At 46.8% G+C, this 23,821-nt stretch overlaps 1 protein-coding gene across 3 annotated transcripts in view; it reads left to right on the top strand.

Annotated features, from left to right (window-relative positions):
- Nucleotides 1-23,821, top strand: part of CTIF (cap binding complex dependent translation initiation factor) — a 310,526-nt gene that overhangs the window by 250,601 nt on the left and 36,104 nt on the right. For 2 of the 3 annotated variants that reach the window (XM_060029013.1, XM_060029014.1), the window contains exon 10: nt 22,320-22,475. The exons of the other annotated variant lie outside the window; for it this stretch is intronic. In XM_060029013.1, coding sequence (XP_059884996.1) covers nt 22,320-22,475 — 156 coding nt within the window. The remainder of the gene's footprint in view (nt 1-22,319; nt 22,476-23,821) is intronic. 3 annotated transcript variants of the gene reach the window in all.

Consider the following 23,821-nt stretch of genomic DNA (forward strand, 5'->3'; position numbering starts at 1 on the left):
TGGGGTAGTGGGTAGAGAGAAAACTTGGAAGCAAAGGGAAGTTTGGGGACATTCTTCCCAGAATAGCTTTAAAAATAGGACAGCTTTACAAACCACCTAGGATGATTGAAAGCAGGTGGGATTGAAGCAGATGCCCTCTGGAGATGCCTGTCAGACCCAGAGTTTGTCAGAACTCTGTAGGTTTTCCTGATTGTTCAGTAGATCTCAGAACGCAGCTTAAGACATCCCTTCCCCCAGGCCCCCTGAGTACACTGCGTGAGAGACAGTATCTGCCAGAAAACAGGCCCGCAAACACCTGTGGAGGGAGGGGTGGAGGGAGGGAGAGAGGGAGGGGAGAAGGGAGGGAGGGAGGGATGGAGGGAGGGATGGATGGTTGTAGACTCTAAGAGTCCTATGTGGGGATCCATGACAGAGACCACAGAAATCACAAATGGTTAGTTTTTTGTTTTGGGGGTTTTTTTTTTGCGGTACACGGGCCTCTCACTGTTGTGGCCTCTCCCATTGAGGAGCACAGGCTCCGGACGCGCAGGCCCAACGGCCATGGCTCACGGGCCCAGCTGCTCCGCGGCATGTGGGATCTTCCCGGACCAGGGCACGAACCCGTGTCCCCTGCATCGGCAGGCGGACTCTCAACCACTGTGCCACCAGGGAAGCCTGACAAGTGGTTAGTTTTGCCTTCACTTCCTGTGTTGGCTTTACCTGATGTTACTTTCACGTTAGGAAGAAGCCATGTTTTGGAAGCAATTGGCATTAATCCAGGCCAGGTATTTTGATCCTCAGGCTGTAAGATTGCCTTCTCCTTGAAGGATGGCATATCCAACCAGGACTAGGTGCTGCAGGGAGGCCCATCTGCTGCCCTAAGTGCCTGGGTAATCGCCATTCTCTGCCAGCATCCCTGTGGGCCTTTGCATCTTCCCCAACCTCATTTCTCCAAGGTCTTCAAATCCCTTGGGTTATAATAACTTGCAGTTGGTGAGAAATGGACCACAGACGCGAGCCTGTATATCACCTTTTCATTCAGCCAGGATTGTTGTAAGGACTCCCCAGATTAAAAGAAGCTTGCAGTGAATTCTTCCATTTAATGAAGATGTTTGTTGGGAGGAAAAAAAATCACTTCTTAGTTTTATTTATTTATTTAAGTTTCTTAAAATGGCTTATAAAGAGGTGCTTGTATTCTCTGAGCGCTTTCAAACATGTGGGTTGCATTTTCCCCAGGAGCTTACTAAGCTGGGGGGTATGACCAGATCGCCTTCCTCTGGATCCCCAGAATGGGGTTCCGCACTTGAGTATGCACCCCTTCTTTTTTGTCACTTGCTTGATGACTCAGAATTCTGTGTGCGGAAGAACTTCAGACGCTCTCTCTTTGTGTAAGAGTTTAATGCTTATGGAAAATGGAATTATTTTCCCCCAAAAAGGAAGGGACCTTAACCATCCATGCCTTGGGAAAGACAACTTCTTTGCCATCCACAGAACTAAGCCTGGCACCATCTTTCACGCGCTGGTGCTGGAATGGCAGGCTTAGGGCAGAGGACGGAAACACCTACTGAGGGACCACTTTTGAAAATGGCAAACATTTCCACACTCAGCCTTTTTTTTTAGCCTTTGGATCAGTGAGGGTTTATGCACAGGAAGAGGGGACTTGCTGGAGGTGGTTAGAACAGAAAGCAGCTTATCAACGTGAACATTATCCTAAGGAAGCGACCATATCTGACCTTGCAGTGATGCCCATGTATCCTGCCCTGCACACTTGGACATGTGTACCCCGCAGCCACCCCGAGGCTGACTGGGGAGCAGGACCTAGAATTAGAACAGGCTAGCCTCTCTTACGTACTCGTGGCTTCTGGAATATTCGTAAGTGCTCTCGAGATACTTTTGCAATGGGAATTCTGAGTTAGAGACCTACAGCTTCCTTAGGGCCATTCTTTACACCGTCCAAGCTTTCCTCTGACAGCTGGAGTCAGATGTGCCCAGCCCAGAGTAAAAAGGGCCATGTCAGCGGCCTGCACCCACAGCCTTCCTGGCCTGGGTCGCCGACATCCTTGTCAAAGTCCCCCATAGGCTCCAGGGCCTCCTGTGATCAGTCATCCTATAGCTGATTTCCCATGGTACTACCCCTGATTTTCTAAACTATCCCTAGTTTTCTTCCCTTCAGATCCCACCTGTCTTAAGTCTGGTTCTTCTCATAGAAGGGCACGTTTCTGATCAGTTGAACTGTGCCAGCGTGATTTGTAGTTAATGTTTTACCCTGTGGTTTGACTGGGGGGTTGCTGGAGAAACAAAGTCTTATCCTAAAGGTGCAGTGTGGATGGGGCGCCCGCAGGCACCGTGCATGCTGGTTGCAGGGGAAATGCTGTAAGGGCTCACTCCACAGAGGCCCATGCTTCTAGGTCTGCAGCCGTCCTCTACCCTATGGGACAGGATTCAGGCATCTGGATCTCACAGTATCTATGACAGGTAGTAGGGCATGTTGTATGAACCCATTCTCCAGATGGGGCTCAGCAAGGCCAGGTGATTGCCCAAGCTCACACAATGCTCTCTGCACTCTCCTTGGATGTTTGCTAAGGAAGCACAGCCTTCTGTGGCGGGCAGAGCCGGTGGCCTGAGAAGGGACACAACACCAGGCCCTCTGCACTCCTCTCACACAGTCAGAACATCACATGTCACCTGGGTAACCCTGCCTCTGCCTGCAGCAGAGCCAGCGCCACCAAGGGCCAGCGCTGCGGGGAGGAGGTGCCAGACACGACTGGTACCGCCGACTTCCTGCCCTTTCTTTCTGCAGACCTGTGAGCAAGCTGGCGTTATTTTTATCTGGGGACACAGGCGTGGGAAATATTTGTCAGTGTCATCTGGTAAACGCAGTTGAATTATCTGTTGTCCAAGGCACCCCCAAATAAGTAGTGTTAAGTGTGCCAAGCTGTTCACATTTAAAAATACAGTCAGACTGATGAAAGGTAATTTGCTCACAGAGCTGACATCACAACCCAAGCACAGAGCTGTCAGTGCCAGAGCCCAAGCTTTATTTTTACCCTCTTGGGGTTTTGAACCCCCCATGCTTTTCTTTAAACCATCATTCTGTATCTATAATCCGCAAGAGGGGACATGGCCACAGTCTGCGGACTGGGTACAGGGGCAGGTTATACACGCCGCTGCGGTGTCTGCTGAGTTAGCGCCAGCTCCGTTCTGAGCCCAGTGAAGTAGCTGCTTGGCGCGCGGGTGTGTGTCCTATGCAGCCCCTAGAAGGTTTCTAAAGACAGCTGCAGGGGTGCCCCCTCATAGGCCTTACACTAGATGGAACCCCTCCCTGCTTTGTTTCCCAGTGTTATTCAAGGACCTCTGCATCTTGCTGGGTCCTAATAAGTTGCCCCAGTGGGGGCAGGAGTGTGCAAGGGATCGCTCCAGGCAGTGGCTCTCAGCTGGGGGTGATTTTGGAAATGTTGAAATATTTTTGGTTTCTACAGCTATGAGCGAGGGTGGGGAGTGCGACCGGCCTCGAGTGGGTAGAGACCTACGATGCACAAGATACCCCCTGCAAAAAAGAATAATCCAGTCCAGAATGTCGAGTGTGCTGCGATTAGGCAAAGCCCACTCTAGCACATGGCGCCTCCTCCACCATCCAGCATGTGGCTTGGCAGGAGGCGCCTGGTCAGCAAGACCACAGGTGGGGAAAGTGACCAGTGGTGGCCAGCAGCTCTTGATCACGTGAATCAATTCGGGAAGGGTCTGTTGAGCCAACTACCTTGTGCAAGGTCAGGACCAAGATGGACTTTAAGGGACTGGTGGACCATTGCTGGTCCATCCATGAGGACCAACCACCCAGTCTTGTAGAGCACTCTCAGCTCACCAGGTGATTGCATGTCCATTGCCTTATTCAATCTTCACCACCACTCAGGGGCCTGATGGACAAGTATACTTGGCTTCATTTTGAGGATGACCAAACTGAGGCCCAATGAGGTGAATAACTTGCCCAAAGACACATAGCCCCAAAATGGCAAGTCTTCTGGTCTTCCCGCTAGATGATTTCTTAGTAAGGATGACATACCCCTTCTGATCTCAGAGGTCCCTCTTCTGTCTTGGGTCATGTTGGATCCCGTATTGATGAGGAATCATTCCTTCCCTCCATCCACCTTAATATGAATGGAAACATGAATAAGGGCAGGATGAGCTTCCCATCTTAGCATCTACCATTTTCCCTAGGAAACTTCCCTTTCTAGGGTGGCCAAGGGGTGGGAATTCAGAGAGGTCACACCTGCCATGGAGGTCCTTGGGCCCTAACCGGGGAAGGCCAAGGAAGCGAGGAAGGACCCATCACCCACTGAGTCTGTCCCTGGCCAGGCAGTTTTCATTCTTGCTGTGTCTAGCCCTGTTACCCTTTCCCGCTTGGAGAATGTGAGACTGTGGGAGGTCTTGGGGTTTGCCGAGGTCTGAGGGCTGGGTAGGAGTCTGATGATCCAGGCCTGTCTGGCTTAGAGGCCATGGTACATACTCTTGACACACCAGTGGTTTTCAAACATTTTTAGCAGCAGAGTTATTTTTTCCAAACTTGATTTCGGGCATATCCTCCACCATGTGAAACAGATCCAGTGGAGGGGCTCTGCCTGAAACCAAGGCGTTCAGAGCCTGCCCACCCGACCCCCGTCACCCACCCCCAGAGTTGGCCCGAGGCTCCTTGGAACACATGAGGCCCCATCTGGTCTGCGGCCTGGGGCTGTCGGCTCATCGAGAGAGCCTGAGTGCTTCCTTTGGGGCCACCCCGACCCCTGCAGCGCTGAGCACAGAGCAGACATCAAGTCCAGATGGGTAGGACCAAAGGGAATGGCATGTTGCAACAGTGGGCCTGTTCAGACAGAGCCCGATGCAAACAGCTTCCATCCAACAGCTTCCATCCACATCTTTGCAAAAGATACCAGGCATGACGATCGCTTCCACATCCGTATCTCCATACAGTCTCCAGAGGTAGGGCAGGAGCCAGGATCCCCCTTTCACAGATGCAAATTTTGGCCTTCCCTGAGCCCACTGCACCTCAAGGCCTTCTCCTCTGCCCCAGCTCTCGCTGCGTGCCCCACCTATAGCTGTTGCTTAACTGTCGTCTGGTAAACATTTTGGGATACAGATTGATAAAAGATGTGTGCCCCCCCAACCATCACAGCTTCCCTGAGGGATAATGCCCCGTAAATGTTAATGTGACTTTCGAAGACTTCATCTGTGGCCAAGTTCAAAGTCGCGGGTGGATTTGGGCTTCAGGCTGAGTCATTCTGGAATCCCCATTATAGGCCAAATCTTTTCGTGAGCAATTCAAGGGGTTTTCTCGAATTCTATAAATAGTGTAATAATGCCTGTGTGATCATCTATTTTTATCGCTAGCCTTCCAGACAGTTTCAGAAGTAATGTGGCTTCTCACTGAAAGCAGGATTTCACAAGTCTTCAGCTTCCAGTTGCTTCCAGAGCGTGGCCTGTGGGCCTGGCACTGAACAGTGGGATCCCGGACAGCGTTTCTGCCCGGACGAGGTGGCCTGACTCTTCGGGTAGAACCTGGTCTGGGCAGAAACTCTGGGAGCAGACTCTAGGAATCTCCAGAAAGCTGATAAGCTGGGCTCTGGCCCCAGCTCCCACTTTCCTCCCACAGAAAACCCTGGACAAAACATGTGTCCCCTGTGTGCCTAGTTTCTCAAATTTCAGGCTGTGGGCATTGCCCTGTTCTATTTAGGGGACTCACGGCTTTTCCCCTGGGTTTTCACATCTGTTTCATCACTCCATCATCCCATTGACCCCGTGCAGGTCACATAGTCTCTTTCCATTTGACAGATGAGGACACTGAGGCAGATTTTTCACAGACCGGCCTGATAGTCACACGGTGCCCTGCCCAAACTAGACTCGTTGCCCTTTATTTTGCAGTTCCTCAAGCTGAGGCCTTGGTGAGCATGCCCCCAGCCCACTCCCCACCCTCTCCACACAGAGCTCTGCATAACGGATGAGACCTACCTGGGCCGCGGCCAGACCCTGGTGCATACCTGCCTCCAAGCCCATGGCCACCCTCTGGGCAGGACAGCAGCCGGGCGGGGAGGAATCCCAGTTCTGCAGAGTCAACAGCTGGGCCCTGTCATCCGGGGGGACCTGCAGGGAAGTGCAGGGCAGAGGCAGGCAGCTGTCCTATGTACAAGTGGGTCTTTTCACACAGGATGCCTTTGGGGGGGAAAGAACAGCAGAAGCAGAACTAGAGACCCGGGTTCCAGCCCTACCAGCCTTGGAAGGATGATCAGATCCCAGGATCTCTTCCTCCCGCGTAAGATGCTGTGTAGGGCAGAGGTGGCAATGTTTGTGGGAAGTGCTTGGGAAAGAAAAGTGTTATGTAAATGTATGGTGGTACTATTAGAACAACATCAGGCCGCAATGGACGCAAATGGACGAGGCCAGGGGAGGCCAGGGCGCCAGCACTGAAGAGTCTGCTGAGTGTCTGGTTACCGAGGGCTGCCCTAGGTCTGTGGACTTAAAGCGCTCTGACTCACCCGTACCCGGGAAGTGGTACCTGGAGGTGTCTTCCTGAGGCCAGGTGAACCCTGTGACACCCTGCTTGCAGGCATTCCTGCCCATCCACCTGTAGTCCTGTCAGGCAGTCCGGCCTTCTCTTCCTGCTCAAAGTTTTCCTTCCAGCCTCTTTTGAGGGCATTTCAAGGCCACAGCCACAGCAGGTGCTGGCTCCCCCTCGCCTGAGAATGAGGCTTCATGCCTGCATAAGTGCGAGACAGAATTCCCACTGAATCAGCCCAGCTTCTCAGCTTCTTTTCACTGCACCCCAGCGCCACTACCCCGCGCCTCCTACGGATCAGCAGAGCTGAGCCTACCTGACCTGATTTTGCCAACCCAGATTTTGCTCACACCCTGGGAAGCTTGAAAAATGTCTCCAGAATATTCTAGATTAAACTGGAAGTGGCTGATGGCAGTTCCCAGCCACAGTGTATTCCCTTCACCTGGAGCCAAATGCCAGGGAGAACGCATTCTCAGCCTCGGTGTCCGTCAGTCACAGAGAAAGTCTCCAGTGCTTTGTTTATTAATAATAATAAAGGGCCAGCATTTGGGGCATGACGTTCATGTGTGTTTACTAGAACAGATTCAAGATTATCCCAATAATGTTACTCTCTCTTTATTCTTTTGGGTGGGACTCAAAGGGCAGCAGTCACAACCAGCACATGGGGAATTTGACGTGATGCTCAGGAGAGTTTCAGGCACTGGTGACGGCCATGCTCATGGTTCCAGGCCAGGGTCTATGTTTGCAGTAGGCGGCTGTTGTCTGTCTGTGGTCTGGGGATCTGTCACAGGGCCCCACCTTGCCCAGCCACAGAGTTGGCCACGTGACTTGGGTCTGGCAAATCAGGGAACCCCGTCTCCACATCCACAGCGATTGGTCTGAGTGATGGTCATCTGACGAGCAGGGCCAATCAGAATCCTTCCCTGAGATTTGCGGGTTGGACACAGGAAAGAGGGGTCATGATAGAGACTGGGAGCTACTGGTGGCCGTCCTTGCCATTGCAAAGGGAGACCCAGGCAGGAGACAAAGTGGTCAACATGCACGAAGCTAAGACAGGCAGAAGCAAGAGCAGGGAGGACCAGCTCTGTCATTGTTTGAGCCCCGTGGACCAGCTATGTTCTTGGGGACCACGCCTTTCCACCCCTGCCACATAAACCAGTTCAGGCCCTGTGTGCTCTAACTAGTTGGAGAGGGTTTGTCCAGCCAAGAATGCCATCTAACAGTGTCTGGGGGCAGAACAGAGGGAAGCAGTGGAGTGATAAGGGCTTTGGCATCATATGGTTGGGTGTCTGGGCCGTGGCCTGTGGAGGTCAAGGCTACTCAGGGAAAGGTCCAGCCTGGAGTGCGAAGGGTAAGGACATGCCCAAAGGCAGGGCCCAGTAGACATCAGAACCCAAAGTAGGAACCAGTCCCAGGGCGGAAGCTGTAGTCTCATCCTCACACCGGCCTCTGGGGTGCCTTCTTTCTGCAGACAAGATGCAGGCCTGCTGCAAACTATTGCCCAAGCCAAAGTGACCTGCAGGTCAGAGTCCCACTGTTCCAGAGTAGAGGTACAGCTGAATCCCCAGGGCCAGGCCTCAGGGCCCAGCAGGACTGAGCCAAGACTGGCAGCTGTGGCCACACAGATGTGGCCGTGATGGCCAGCTGTGAGTGCAGCCTGGCCATACACCCCCTGGCTGGGGCCGCACACACAGCCTGCCAGAAGGAGAGGGTGGCCAGGTCTGGGGCCAGCTTTGGTAGACAGAATGACTCAGGCTACGATAACCAGGAGGTCTCTCTGCCGCTTGTTAAACACCTACTGTGTGTGCCGCATCCATTGCACACGTCACTCTTTGAAGCCAAGGAGGTCTGTCTGACCCCGTCAGAGTGACGCCAAGACTTGGGCGATCCTTCCGTCATGCTGCCCCAAGTGCGTGTGCGAAAGGCAGGGCGTGGGCTGCCACCCAGGGAGGACCGTCCAAGACACAGGTGCCGGCCAGCTAGCCCATTCTCCCCGCTCCTCCTCTCCTGATGCCAGGCTCTGCTGGAAGGATGCCCACCCAGCCTCAGCCCACCCTCCTCTCCCACTCGGCCCCATTTCATCCCCTGGCTGGGAGCCACTCTTCCCTCGCAGAGGAGGGGCCAACTGTCATTCTGATCAGTTCTTTTTGGTCCTAAGTCACAGAAACTAACTTACGGTAGCTTCACATCCCTGAATCCTTCTTTCATAAGGGTACAGAGGTGTCTCATGGAGCCCAAAGGTCCCAGGAAAGGACAGGAAATGGCACATTCGGGGTTCTCTCTCAGGCCAGGGCAGATCGATCTGCCGTAGTGTCTGCAGTTTCCCGTCCAGACCAGTCATCAGCCTGGGAGCGCCCCTGCCTCTGCCCCTGTGACCAGGTGCCAAGAAAAGACCATATCACCTTCTGTGAGGTGGAAGCTTCTGCCCTGGGGTCCCCCCAAATGATAATGACTGAACAGGACAGGAACTTCCCAGGAACTACCCAGGGCCTATTTCTACCCACTGGGGGCAGGCAAGCAGGCCCTGGGCTGAAAGAGGAGGACAGAGGAGGGAGGGGGAAGTGAGGAGGGGAGTGTGCAGGTGGGCTTCGATGGCTGTAGCAAGCAGCACTAAGGGGCCAGGTGACTGAAGGGGAGGCCCAAGGCGGGGGAGTAGCCAGGTGAAAACCACAGGTGACCCCGGCGCAAAGGGCGACTCTACAGAATGGCATGGGCTTACTTGACGCAACCTTGAAAGGGGGGAAAAAAGCCCCAAATAAGCAAAGAAACCTCACCCTGTGACAAAAATGTTACCCTCAAAAGTGAAACAAATACTACGAGATGGACTGGACCAGACTGGCACAGAGCAGTTGGGAAGAATACGTCTGGGGAGTGAAATAACAGCCACAAATGAAAGAAAAGGCGGATCCTGGCAAACGTACTGGCTCTGTCCTCTCAAGTCTTGAATTAAGAAAAGAATGGTAGGAGGGTTCCTTTTCTCCACGCCCTCTCCAGCATTTATTGTTTCTAGATTTTTTGATGATGGCCATTCTGACTGGTGTGAGGTGATACCTCATTGTGGTTTTGATTTGCATTTCTCTAATGATTAGTGATGTTGAGCGTCTTTGCACTGTTGGTGGGAATGTAAATTGATACAGCCACTATGGAGAACAGTATGAAGATTCCTTAAAAAACTAAAAATAGAACTACCATATGACCCAGCAATCCCACTACTGGGCATATACTTGGAGAAAACCATAATTCAAAAAGTTACGTGTACCACAATGTTCATTGCAGCACTATTTACAATAGCCAGGACATGGAAACAACCTAAGTGTCCATCGACAGACGAATGGATAAAGAAGATGTGGCACATATACACAATGGAATATTACTCAGCCGTAAAAAGAAATGAAATTGAGTTATTTGTAGTGAGGTGGATGGACCTAGAGTCTGTTCATACAGAGTGAAGTAAGTCAGAAAGAGGAAAACAAATACCATATGCTAATACATATATATAGAATCTAGAAAAATGGTACTGATGAACCTAGTGGCAGGGCAGGAATAAAGATGCAGATGTTAAAAACAGACTTGAGGACACGGGGGAAGGGGAGGCTGGGACGTAGTGAGAGAGTAGCGTTGACATACATGCACTACCAAATGTAAAATGGATGGCTGGTGGGAGGCTGCTGGGGAGATCAGCTCGGTGCTTCGTGACCACCTAGAGGGGTGGGATAGGGAGGGTGGGAGGGAGGCTCAAGAGGGAGGGGATATGGGGATATGTGTGTGCATATAGCTTATTCACTTTGTTGTACGGCAGAAACTAATACAACATTGTAAAGCAATTATACTCCAATAAAGATGTATTAAAAAAAAAAAAGAACTCAGGAAAGAAAAAAAGAAAAGAAAAGAATGGTGGCAGCCTGTTCCCTCTGAACAGGTTGGCCTCTGAAAGAAGAGCTGTCTGATCACTTAGCATGGAATCTTTACCCACATGTTCACCAAATGCCTGCTATGAGCCAGGTACCATTCTAGGGGACGTGGCAATGGATAAGACAACAAGACTCCAGACCTAGTGAAACTTTCTTTCTAGTGAAGGGTCAGATCATCAACAAATACAGGACCTGATACAGATGATAAGGGCTAGGAGGAAAATAGAGCAGGGCCAGACAATAAGCCCTGGGGGCTGCTATCTTAGAGAGGCAGTCAGCGGAGGCCCCCCTGAGGAGCCAACATGGGAGCAAAAACCTGATGGAAGGGAAAGTTTGCGCCGAATAAAAAACAGAGTACCTTCTATTTGAAAACAACCATCCTCTTGCCAGTGTAAAGAATTCTGGCAAATACTCTTTTTAAGCCCTCCAACCAATGGCCTGGGGGAAGGACTGGGATCAACTCATTGCTGGTGGGCTGTCACCAGCTCCCAGGACCCACCCCTCTCATGTTTCCTTGTGACTTCTCAAGGAAAAAGAAACTTCCTGCCAGCAGTAAATAAAAGGGCACTTTCTCCTCCGCACTGGGGACATCGCAGCAGCAGCTACCTCTCTGCACAGAAACAAACCAGAGTCACCAGGGATGTAGAATGTGGATGGGCAAATTTCCCTTGGTCATTTGTTTTAGGAGAAGGAAATGATGGTGAGTTTGCAGGGATTGGTGGGGCTGCCATCTACCTCAGGAAGCTTCAGAATACACTAAGATCCTTGTGCCCTAATGCCTTCCGTCTCTCAGGGCACCATCTCCCTGCTGCAGCCGCTGGCCGCCCGGTGGGGGGGTTCCCCCTTTGCCTGTATGCAGCTGTTTTTGGCTTGACCACAGGACTCTATCATGCCAGAGTTCATGTGGTTATACAGAGCAGGAAAGAATTTCCCAGAATGCCTTGAGAAACCTGAGACACTGAATGGCTTTCAGGGCTTATTGATGTGGCCGGTGCAGGAAATAGCAGTACGTCAATAAATAGTTTTAGGCAGGAAACGAGGCTTAAATGGTAGCCTTAAAGTTTGGGGAAAGGCACTAGGGGTTGCTGGGAGGGAGCCTGCCAGTCAGATGAGAACCTCGAGCCAAATACCAGTCTTTGAAATGGCTGCCACCAATCTGAGGCCCCTTGCTGGTTCTGGACGCGAAAGGCTGAGGTTGAAGGCAGAGCTGGAGACCCAGGGGATGGCTGGTTTCAGTTGGCAAAAAAGAGCTCCTTGTTCCAGGGGAGAAGTTGGCAACCTACAACGTATGCGCCCAGAAGAGACACATAGGCTGGCTTTTGGTGGCCTCTGGGCTGGGCAAGTTCACAGCCCACTTCCCCACCCTGGTAGTGAGAATCACCACTAGCTGGCAGGTCACTCCAAGAGTTTCGATGTCCTAATCAAAAAAATCAAGGAAAAGGGTCACGATCTGCCAGTTTCTTTTTAAGTAACTGTTTTTCTGACTATAAAACTAAACGTTCTCAGAAAAGTGGGGAAATTCAGAAAATAATAAAATGTAAGAAATAAAGGTCATCCATAATTCCACTATTGAGAAACAACTACTGTTAACACTTCGGATATTTCTCATCTTTTTCCTTATATAAAAAAAATTGTTTTTATTCATGGGCGAGATTATATAATATTTGCAAGTTTGCTTTTCCTTTTCTCTTTTTTTAAAATATTTATTTATTTTTGGCTGTATTGGGTCTTCTTTGCTGCGCTCGGGCTTTCTCTAGTTGCAGTGAGCGGGGTCTACTCTTCGTTGTGGTACGCGGGCTTCTCATTGTGGTGGCTTCTCTTGTTGCGGAGCACGGGCTCTAGGTGCACAGGCTTCAGTAGTTGTGGCACGCGGGCTCGGTAGTTGTGGCTCATGGGCTCTAGAACGCAGGCTCAGTAGTTGTGGAGCACAGGCTTAGTTGCTCCGTGGCATGTGGGATCTTCCCGGACCAGGGCACAAACCCATGTCCCCTGCATTGGCAGGCAGGTTCTTAACCACTGCGCCATCAGGGAAGTCCCTGCATTTGTTTTTCTCACTTAGCATTACACAGCCATTTTCCCAAGCTGTTATAAACTTCTCATAAACGTATTTTTAATGGGTCCATGAATCATCATTTACTTAATCATTCCCCTATTGTTGGATGCTTAAGTTTTTGAATTTTTGTGTGTATTAAGCTTATTTTTCCTGTTATTTTAAATTATTTCCTTATGATAATTATCCAGAAGTGCAATTACTGGATCAAACAATAAGAACATTTGAAAGGCTTTTTTTTTTTTTTTTTTTTGGCTGCATTGGGTCTTCGTTGCTGCGCACGGGCTTTCTCTAGTTGTGGCGAGCGGGGGCTACTCTTCGTTGTGGTGAGTGGGCTTCTCATTGCGGTGGCTTCTCTTGTTGCGGAGCACAGGCTCTAGGCGCACGGGCTTCAGTAGTTGTGGCACATGGACCCAGTAGTTGTGGCTTGCGGGCTCTAGAGCGCAGGCTCAGTAGTTGTGGCACACGGGCTTAGTTGCTCCGCAGCATGTAGGATCTTCCCGGGCCAGGGCTCCAACCCGTGTCCCCTGCATTGGCAGATGGATTCTTAACCACTGCGCCACCAGGGAAGTCCCCAAAGGCTTATTTTAAGATTTTTTTCAGGAAAGTGATACCAGTTTACATGGCCCATATTATGAGAGTGCCTATCTTACTTCATCTTTACCAGCAGTGACAGTTACTGGGGGGGTTTTTTGTGGGTTTTTTTGCTGTATGCGGGCCTCTCACTGTTGTGGCCTCTCCTGTCGTGGAGCACAGGCTCCGGATGCGCAGGCTCAGCGGCCATGGCTCACGGGCCCAGCCGCTCCGCGGCATGTGGGATCTTCCCGGACCAGGGCATGAGCCCGTGTCCTCTGCATCGGCAGGCGGACTCTCAACCACTGCGCCACCAGGGAAGCCCAGTTACTGGTTTTTAAGCTTTGTTAACATAGAAGGTGGAAAAAAATGATATTTTCATTCTTTTGATAGCTACTGAGATTTAATTTCTTTTTATATATTTGTCAATAATTTATGTTTTCACATATGAATTATCTTTTAATGCCCTTTCTCGTTTTGTCCATGAGGGATTTAGTACTTTTAATATCAATTTGAACAAGCTACTTAAATATTAAGACCGTTACCTTTTGTCACATTGATTGCAGGTATTTTTCCTGGTGTATCCATCGCCTTCTAAGTGTGTTTATAATATTTCGATTTTTGATGCATTCCTCTTGTTTTAATTTAGAAGGCCCTTCTCCATCCAGAAATTCGATAAATACTTTAATTTTCTTCAAGTTCTTATGGTTTGTCCTTTTTTTTTTTCTTTCTTTAACATTTACCTCTTTATTTCATCTGGAATTCATTTTAGGGGCCAGTGTGAAAGGAGACTCTAAATTATCCACTCCACCCCACACCCACCCCGACGTAGACAGCTGTTCCTGCATCATTGCTTGAGTGAATAATGCTTCCTTTGCTACTGATTTGTGGTTCTCTAGGGGCCATGTGATAAACCCTTATGGATGCCAAATTTGTTTCTAGGCTATCTGATCTAGCTATTCATTCTTATGTCAGTTCCACACCCTTTTAATTATTAAAGCTTTCGGATAGGTGAAAGTAATATAACTCTTTCCAATTTTGTTCTATTTGGTTTTTAGCTGTTTCCCTATTATTCTTTCAAATTACTTTTAGGATGTTTTTTTCAAGTCTCCATTTCCCCTTTCCCTCCAAAACATTCCCGTTGGAATATGGCATACAAATTGGTGTTAAACTTGTGAATTATTTCAAGGAAAATTACCATCTTTTCAGTGCTGTCTACCCATTAAGGAATATTATGTGTTTCTTCGCTTGTTTAAGGCTTTCTCTTAAATTTCTCTGTTCAGTTTTGCAATTTTCTTCATAGAAATCGCACATTTCTTAATAATGTCATTTAAGAACTTTTATTGCTTATTAAATGAGCTTTTGTGCATTAAAATGTCTCACTGGTTAATTCTGTCATAAAAAAGCTGTTGATTTTTGTATATTAAGTTTACACCTAAATACTATTAATTAGTTACTAAACTCTCTTGTTAATTCTGACCTTTATTAGAGAGTTCTCTTGGGGTTTTCACATATATAATCTTATCCAATCATTGTACCTCTTTCCTTCCAAGGGTCATGAATGTTGCTGCTGTTTTTTAATCAGGCCTATTGATATTATGTTTATAGATGTACTGATACTATATCCTCCTTGCCTTTCTGGGATAAAGTCTACTTGGTTATAATGTATCTGTTAGTATTTCATTTGGGACTTTTATGTCTACTCACATTAGAAAGATTAGCCCATAGACTTCCTTATTTGTAATTTACTATCATTATGAGATTTTGGTAATAAGGAACAGGAAAAGCTTATTTTTTCTGTGTTCTGGACCAGTTTACATAGCAGAGCAGATATCTAATTTTTTGAAAGTGTGAATCAACTTACCTAGAAGAGTCAGAAGTTTAGAGACCTCCTTATAATATGTAATTCAGAACTTTTCATTTTATGATTTTCTGTCTTTTCTGGCTTTTAATTTATTTTTTCAGTGAAGTTCGGTGATACTTATTTTCTAAAAAAGCACATATTTCATCATTTTTTCCAAAATCATCATCATAGAGTGGTAAATAGTTTTTATTGTGCTTTTTAATCTACTCCATATCTGTTTACATATATTGTTCATATTTTTTTCTTTTTTTTTTTTTTTTTAGTCATTGCAGTTTTTTTTATTGAAGTATAGTTGATTTACAATGTTGTGTTAGTTTCGGGTGTACAACAAAGTGATTCAGTTATACATATATTTTTTTTTTCAGATTCTTGTCCCTTATGGGTTATTATAAAATACTGAGCATAGTTCCCTGTGTTACACAGTAGGTCCTTGTTGGTTATCTATTTTGTATATAGTAGTGTGTTTATGTTAATCCCAAACTCCTAATTTATCCCACCCCTCCTTTCCTTTTTGGTAACCATAAGTTTCTTATGTCTGTGGGTCTATTTCTGTTTTGTATATAAGTTCATTTGTATCAATTTTTTTTTTTTTTTAGATTCCACATATAAGCAATATCATATGATATTTGTCTTTCTCTGTCTGGCTTACTTCACTTCGTATGATAATCTCTAGGTCCATCCATGTTGCTGCAAATGGCATTATTTCATTTTCTTATGGCTGAGTAATATTCCATTGTATAAATATACCACATCTTCTTTATCCATTCATCTGTCGATGGACATTTAGGTTGCTTCCATATCTTGGCTATTGTAAATAGTGCTGCAATGAACATTAGGGTGCATATATCTAGTTTTCTCCAAATATATGCCAAGGAGTGGGATTGCTGGATCATATGGTAGCTCTATTTTTAGTTTTTTAAGGAACCTCCATACTGTTCTCCACAGTGGATGTGCCAATTTACATTCCCACCAACAGTGTAGGAGGGCTCCTTTTTCTCCACACCCTCTCCAGCATGTATTATTTGTAGACTTTTTGATGATGGCCATTCTGATTGGTGTGAGGTGATACCTCACTGTAGTTTTAATTTGCATTTCTCTAGTAATTAGCAATGTTGAGCATCATATTTCTAATTTTATTTCTATTTCTGCTTTCTTGTTTTTACATATAATTTCCTTTCTTTATTTTCTAATTAATTAATTTCTGTATTTTGTCCTTTCACATATTTCCTTAGTTATTGGTGGTTTTCTAAGTTTTTTGAGTTGAATATACAGATTAACACTGTTCAATAGAAGTATAACATGACCCACATATGTACTTTTAAATTTAATATTGTATTGCACTATACCCGATATATTCAGAATTTCAACATATAATTAGTATTTCTAAAATATTAGACATTTTACATTCTTTTTTCCATACTATGTCTTTAAAAACTAGTGTCTATTTTACACAGACAGCACATCTCAGTTTTTTAGAGGCATGTTTCAAGCACTCAGTAGTCAGTTTAGAGGTTATATTTGCTTCCTTTTTATTTTTTATTTTTTTCATAGACTTATTTATTTATGGCTGCATTGTGTCTTCGTTGCTGTGCGGGCTTTCTCTAGTTGCGGCGAGCAGGGGCTACTGTTCGTTGCGGTGCACGGGCTTCTCCTTGCGGTGGCGTCTCTTGTTGGGGAGCATGGGCTCTAGGCACACAGGCTTCAGTAGTTGTGGTGCGTGGGCTCAGTAGTTGTGGCTCGCGGGCTCTAGAGCACAGGCTCAGTAGTTGTGGTGCACGGGCTTAGTTGCTCCATGGCATGTGGGATCTTCCCGGACCAGGGCTTGAACACGTGTCCCCTGCATTGGCAGGCAGATTCTTAACCACTGTTCCACCAGGGAAGTCCCTTTGCTTCCTTTTTAAATAGCCAAAATAGTTAAGACTATAAATTTACCTTTCATTATAGCTTTGACCACATCACACAAGTTTTTACAGCTCTTTATTTCCTAAATAATCTATTATTGTATATTTGATTACATCTTCTTTCCATCTTTCTTTAGGAGAATGCCTTTTAAACAAGTAATTGGCTATTTTTAAAATTGTTCTTAATTCTTAGTCCAGGTATGTAACCTGTACAGTTTCTGTATTCTGACATATGTAGTAGAATCACAGCTTATAATGAGGTTTGTTTCTTATGTTTTAATAGCTTTTGTTTTATGTAGTTTGAGTCTGTGCTATACAGTATATTTTTATCTATTATGGATTGTATTTTTATCTATATCAATAATTTTTATTTTACTTAATGAATGTTATCTTGAAAACTACTTTGATTTTACTTGTGTTTTACTTTTTTTTTAACATCTTTATTGGGGTATAATTGCTTTACAATGGTGTGTTAGTTTCTGCTTTATAACAAAGTGAATCAGTTATACATATACATATGTTCCCATATCTCTTTTATATCTATTAATGGCTGCTAGTGTTTTAATATTTTTTTTGTTTGTTTTAATATTTTTAAAAGCACACTTTAATGTCTATTTCTCTATTTATCAAACTTAAGAAAGAAGCAATAACCTGCGAATCTTTATGGTCTAAATTATGAAATTTTGTGTGCTTACAAGTCTTCTCTCCTTCTCCCACCAGTATTCATCAGTCTTAAGTAATTTAATCTTGGATTATTAGGTTACTACTACTATGAAATTCTTATTCAGATTACATTTATTTATTAAATATCTTCTCTCTTGAGGATTATTTCTGGATTTTGACTCAGTCTTATAACCAAAATTATAATTACTTATTTTGATTTAACTTCATAAATCTACCTGCTTTCAAGTTTTCACTTCTGGTCCTTCTACACCATGATTTTCTCAGAGTTGAGTAGTAAATTGTTTTTGGCTGGAGCATGTATTCAAGAAAGTTTTTGATTTTTAAGTTATTTTTAATTGTGTTTTTAAAAAGCATAAAGTTCTCATCTCAACCATTTTCTAAGTGTACAGTTTAGGCATGTTAAGTATAGTCACATTGTTATGTAATCAATCTCCAAAACTTTTTCATCTTATAAAACCAAAATTCTAATCCATTAAACAACTACTCATTGCCCTGTCTCCTCAGCCTCTGGCGACCATCATTCTACTTTCTGTTTCTATGAATCTGACTACACTGGATACCTATATAAGTGGAATCATACAGTACGATGATGATTCTCTCGATCCCTTTGTTCTGTGTATCCTGATGTCCTTTTTGCAACTGGTTTACTTCACCTAGCATGATGTCCTTAGGGTTCACCCACGTTGCAGCATGTATCAGAATATTCTAAGATTTAACAATATTCCATTGCATGCATATACTACATTTTGTTCATCCATTCCTCTGTCAGTGGACACTTGAGTAGATTTCACCTCTTGGCTATTATGAACGGTGCTCCTTTGAACATGGGTGTGCAAATATCCCTTCAAGATCCTGCTTTCAGTTCTTTTGTATATATCCCCAGAAGTGGAACTATTGGATCATACTGATAATTTAATTTTTAATTTTTTGAGGAATCGCTATACTATTTTCCATAGCAGCTGCACCATGCAATTCTTTTAAAGATAAGCATGTGGGTGGGATTTTTAAAAAATCTGCTTGTGTAAAATGTCTTTGTCTTGCTTTCACTCATAGCTAGGTGTGTCCTTTTCACCTCAAACATATGATGTTGCTTCAGTGTCTCTGAATTTTAACATCAATTATAGAAGTATAAGGCCAACCATATTTTTGTTCCTAAGAAACCTAGGGGTTTTTTTTCCTTCAAAGCTGTTTTTAGAATTTTTCCTTTTCCTTGAAATTAAAAAAAAGAAAATTCTCCTGCTAAGTATAAATAGTGGGGCTCTGGAACACTGTGAACCCTTTTTGCCTGAAGAGTCAGCTCTTTTTTTTGTTGTTTTGTTTTGTTTGTTTTCAACTTTAAGTTGCTCTCTCGGGTCCTTTGTTCTGTGTATTCTGATGTCCTTTTGAAAACCTCTATAATTCATGTCCACTCTCTGTCTTCTCTATCCTTTTTCTTCTTTCTTTTTTTAATCTATGGCTTTGTCTTCAGCTAGTCATTTTCCAAGTCTGTCTCATGTATCACTTTTTCTGCAGTATCCATTCTATCCTTTATTGCCTCCAATTCACATTTCATTTTGCTGTGGATTTCTGACTTCCTTTGGTTCTCTCCTATCCCCATTTCCAGTCTCACACTTCATCTCAACCTAAGGTTTTGTTAACTAATCCCATGTCACAGAATCTATGTTGTTGTTCTTAACAGACATACAATCCCACATGTCTGTAGTTGGGTTTTTTGTTTATCTTTGCTTTATTGTAGTTGACATGTTCAGAGTTATGCATTTCCATTAGATCTTCGAGATAATGCTCCCCTGTTCTGCGGTGCAGGATTTTTCCACAGATGCCATAGTTCTTTGCTCCTCCCTGACCCTTGAATGAGAAAGGCTGGGTTTGGTTTTGGTGTTAGCTGTGCAGATCATCCTTAGAGTTGCTCAGTGTCTACTGAGGTAATAGTCGAGTCTCCCCTCAGACCTGAAGCTGGTGGCTTCGTGTGCACATCCCAAATTCAATATCCCATATTCAGCAGACCTTCAGTGTTCTAGTGAGTTCTACTAGCCCAAAACAGAATCCTCTCTCAATGCCACTGATTATCAGGAGGAAACTGAGTCAAGCTGTAGTTCTTTGATCAGATGTAATCATTTTTTTAAAAAAACTCCAGTCCCTGGTTTGCATTGCCCTGAGACTTTTCCTTCCCAGAGGGCTTTGCCTGAGAACACTGTGCCTCTGAGGACTCAGGGGACCACTTCACCTCCTTCTGCCCTGAATCTGCAATGACTAGAATAAGAGCAGTACTGATGGGAGCTGCCGTAGTGCACAGGCACGGGGGCTTGTTAACAGTTACAGGCTCATTGCCCACGAGCCAGCGGCAGGCAGAGGGAGGGCTCAAGCTCGAGCTCCCTCCCCATCTCACCCTTGTCTTACGGGTAGGGGCCAAGAGTCTTTGGACACCCAGAACTTCTCAACGACAGCATTTTAGTCAATGGTAAGGCGTCTGCAGTGAACTGTAATCTTCCTTCTCGGTGATGTGGGGCTTATGTCCACTCTCGTGGGTATTTTTATGGGAGACAGAGAAAGGGCGTCTCAGGCACTGATACAGGGCCACCATTTTTTTTTTTTTTTTTGCGGTACGCGGGCCTCTCAGTGGTGTGGCCTCTTCAGTTGCGGAGCACAGGCTCCGGACGTGCAGGCTCAGTGGCCGTGGCTCACGGGCGCAGCCGCTCCGCGGCATGTGGGATCTTCCCAGACCGGGGCACGAACCCGCATCCTCTGCATCGGCAGGCGGACTCTCAACCACTGCGCCACCAGGGAAGCCCCAGAGGCACCATTTTAACACCCGTGCTGGCACTCTATAAAGGTCTAGAGTTGTTCTCAACCATGGTTGCACATTGGAGTCACCTGGGGAGCTTTGAAAATATACCAGTGTCTTGGCCTCACCCTGGCCAATGACACAAACCTCTCTGGGTGGAGTCCAAGCATCAGTAGCTTCAGAGTTCCTCCAGGTGACTCCAGTGAGCAACCAGGGCTGAGAACGTTTGGCTCAGAGCAGAGAGCAATGGAAGGGCTTAAGTTCTCATTCAAGTTCTTGTACTGGTGACCTTGGTCAAGTCTTTTCAGCTCTTGTACCTCAGTTCCCCCATTCTAAAATGGGAATGGTAATGCCTGCCCCTGCTCTGACCACATAAAGATATAGTGGGATAAACAGAAGTTAATGAGGATAGAACGACCCAAAGTTTCATGACTTCAAGGCCCACAGTACAGCACCCTCTGCAGGGTCTGGGGCAGCAGGAAAAGTAATTCATCCTCCTCCCGGGACCATTGGGCCACCCCATGGTGGCCACGCCTTCTCACAATGATGGAAGCAGCACAGGAGAGTAAGCGTAAATACTTAAGGCCTCTTAAGGACCAAGATCAGAACTGGCCAAAGCAAGTCACAAGGTCAAACCCAAAGACCAGGGGAAAGGTGGAAGAAACTTCTGAACATAACCTAATCTACCACAGATTCTAATCTTTCAGTCGCCAGAGAGTTCAGGTTTTTATTTCATTCTGTCTGGACCTTTGCAGTGGCCTCCTTTCTGGTCTCCACACCTATGCCATATTAACCTTCAAAAGAGCACAGGTGGGCTTCCCTGGTGGCACAGTGGTTGAGAGTCCGCCTGCTGATGCAGGGGACGCAGGTTCGTGCCCCGGTCCGGGAAGATCCCACATGCCACGGAGCAGCTGGGCCCGTGAGCCATGGCCACTGAGCCTGCGCGTCTGGAGCCTGTGCTCCCAACGGGAGAGGCCACAACAGTGAGAGGCCCGCGTACCGCAAAAAAAAAGAGCACAGGTATGACCAAGGCATTTCAATGACCCCCCAAAACCTTCCCTACCAAGCATCACATGGAACCTGACTCCTTGGCTGGTTTCAATTATCCACACTCTAGCCCCAACCTCCTTTCCCAGCCCTGACCCCATTTTCCCCTCTACCCACCTACAATGGGGACAGGTTGGCTAAGACCTCCCTGGTTCCCAAACTTCCATGTTACCTTCCTGGTGCCTCACCTGTGGTCATTGCTCCACCTGAAATTCCCCCAGGTTCTCAGGTCAGAATCCTAGCTCTTCCAAGATGCCAATTTCCAGTTGAAAGGAATAACTCCTACCTCTGAGTTCTCCAAAGTTCCTTTACCTGGAGCCCTCCAATGGCTTTTAGTTCATTCATAACTGAATGAACTAAAATGAATGAACATGTCTTATCTTACCTCCTAGAGCAGTGCCTGGCACACAGTGGGGCAATGGTATTTTTAAGGAGGATGAATGAATGTGTGAATGAATGCCTCTAGTTTTCCTTCTATGCTCTGGGCCACTTGCTGGCACGGGTTGTAGCTGTGTCTCTAGCCCAGTGCTGGGGCCAAGATGGACCTCAGATGCCCATTGCTGGGTGTGTGGTTACCCTTCACTGCTGTGGGGACATGATTTGGAGGTTAGCAAAGGAGATAGTTTAGCCCCAGGGAGTTGAATGGAGGAGGTGATGACTGGGAAAGGTGTCATCTCCCCCTTTACCTCATTCCCTCCACCTCAGTATCTGGGTCAGTGAGGCAAGTCTGTAGCGCCCCCCAATCTGGGGACACTGAAGAAGAGGTGCTGTGGCTAAAGATCAAGGTGGTCTTTCTGCCCACAAGTGAGTCTTCAGCATTCATGCTCCAGCCACAGATCACCCATTGCCCTTCTCATGGAAATCATGGGGTTTACCAGTTGCCCAGGCCTAGCCCTTAGCCAGTAGGCAGAGTGGCAGACTGGGGTGGTGCCCGGGCCCCTCCCAGCTCCTGTGCAGCTGACATGGTCTCTTGTGCCTCCGCAGAAGGACTTCACAGTGCGGGAGGAGCTGCAGCAGCAGGATGTGGAGCGCTGGTTGGGCTTCATCACCTTCCTGTGCGAGGTCTTCGGCACCATGCGCAGCAGCACGGGCGAGCCCTTCCGCGTGCTCGTCTGCCCCATCTACACCTGTCTCAGGGAGGTAAGTCTCTGCCGGCCCTGCCCGAGAGCGTGGGCGCTGCCCTGTCTGCTAACGATGCGCATCTCCATCTCTGATGCGCCAGGAATGCCACAAGGCTTGTACCACTTAAAGTGATCAATCATTTGGTTAAGAGAAACGGAACTCCCCGGTGCTTTTGTTTACTCTACCCAGGTTTTTATTTATTGAGTTTACGTAAAAGGAAATAATCCCCCAAAGGAAAGTATTATGAACTCAGACTGCAGTCATTCATACTCTAGAACACTGCCTACAGAAGGGAGATCTACAGAAAATATTGAGTGAATAGATCTTTGGACTGGATTGGTTTACCATTGAATTATTTATTTTAAAAACTATTTGCTTCTAAATTTCCTCTGATAAAGAAATAAATAAGGATAATAAAGAAACTTTTAAGAAGCAAGAAGTCAGTGGGGTGATGGCCCTACCAGGTATCATAACCCACTTTGGAGGGTCACCCTTGGCGGCTCTCAAGGGGTAGAATTGAAGGGCAAATGTGGAAGCTATTGGTGTGTCCAGTGAGAGGCTGGTGGCCCAAAACCCAGTCATGAGAGTGAGGAGGGGGAGGACCAGTTGCATTCCAGTTATATCTTTGAGTTAGAACCAACAGGACTTGCTGACATGAGATACAGAGAAGGGAGGAAGTGACGTAGGGTCCTCATCTACCACCCTGCTAGCACCATTTCCTGGGACGGGGAAGCTGGAAGAGAAACAAGTAGAATGTGGATGAAAACCAAGAGTTTGGGTGGCCTGTTGGCCATCCCTGGGGACACAGGCTTCAGCGTTGTGTGAAGTGTCGACCTGTATCTGGTGCTGGGGACTGGATGGGGTCACCCAGGGGTGGGGGGTGGGGGTGGGGTGAGATGGAGGAGGGGAACTGGACAAGGAGTGGCCGGGAGGCTGGAAACAAGCCAGGAGGGCACAGTCATCACAGCCCTTGTCCAGTGGGGCCAGCCCACACCTCACAGGTGTTGGTCCCCTCCCACCCTCAGCAGCTGATCCCAAGATGCTGATCCCAAGAGGAACAGCCTCTGGGGAATCAGCGGGACCAGGACAGAGAAGAGGCCTGGGTTTGGCAACAAGGAGGGGCCCCACGGTGTCAGTGGAGTGAGAACAGAAGCTACGTTTGCCTCGTTGGGGAGTCGGTGGAGGTGGGGGCGTGAGTGTGGACACCTTTTTGGAGAAGTGCTTCTGTGAAAGGCCGCAGGGAAAGACAACTTGTCAGCTAAAGGGGAGGTATGCGGTCAAGAGACACTTTTGTGTTTCTGAAAGAAAGATAATAGAGCAGTTTAAGGGAAAGGAGGGGGCATCTGTAAATGTTTTTGAAGCAT

This window comes from Delphinus delphis, chromosome 13 (genome assembly GCF_949987515.2).
Source record: "Delphinus delphis chromosome 13, mDelDel1.2, whole genome shotgun sequence".
NCBI lineage: Eukaryota > Metazoa > Chordata > Mammalia > Artiodactyla > Delphinidae > Delphinus > Delphinus delphis.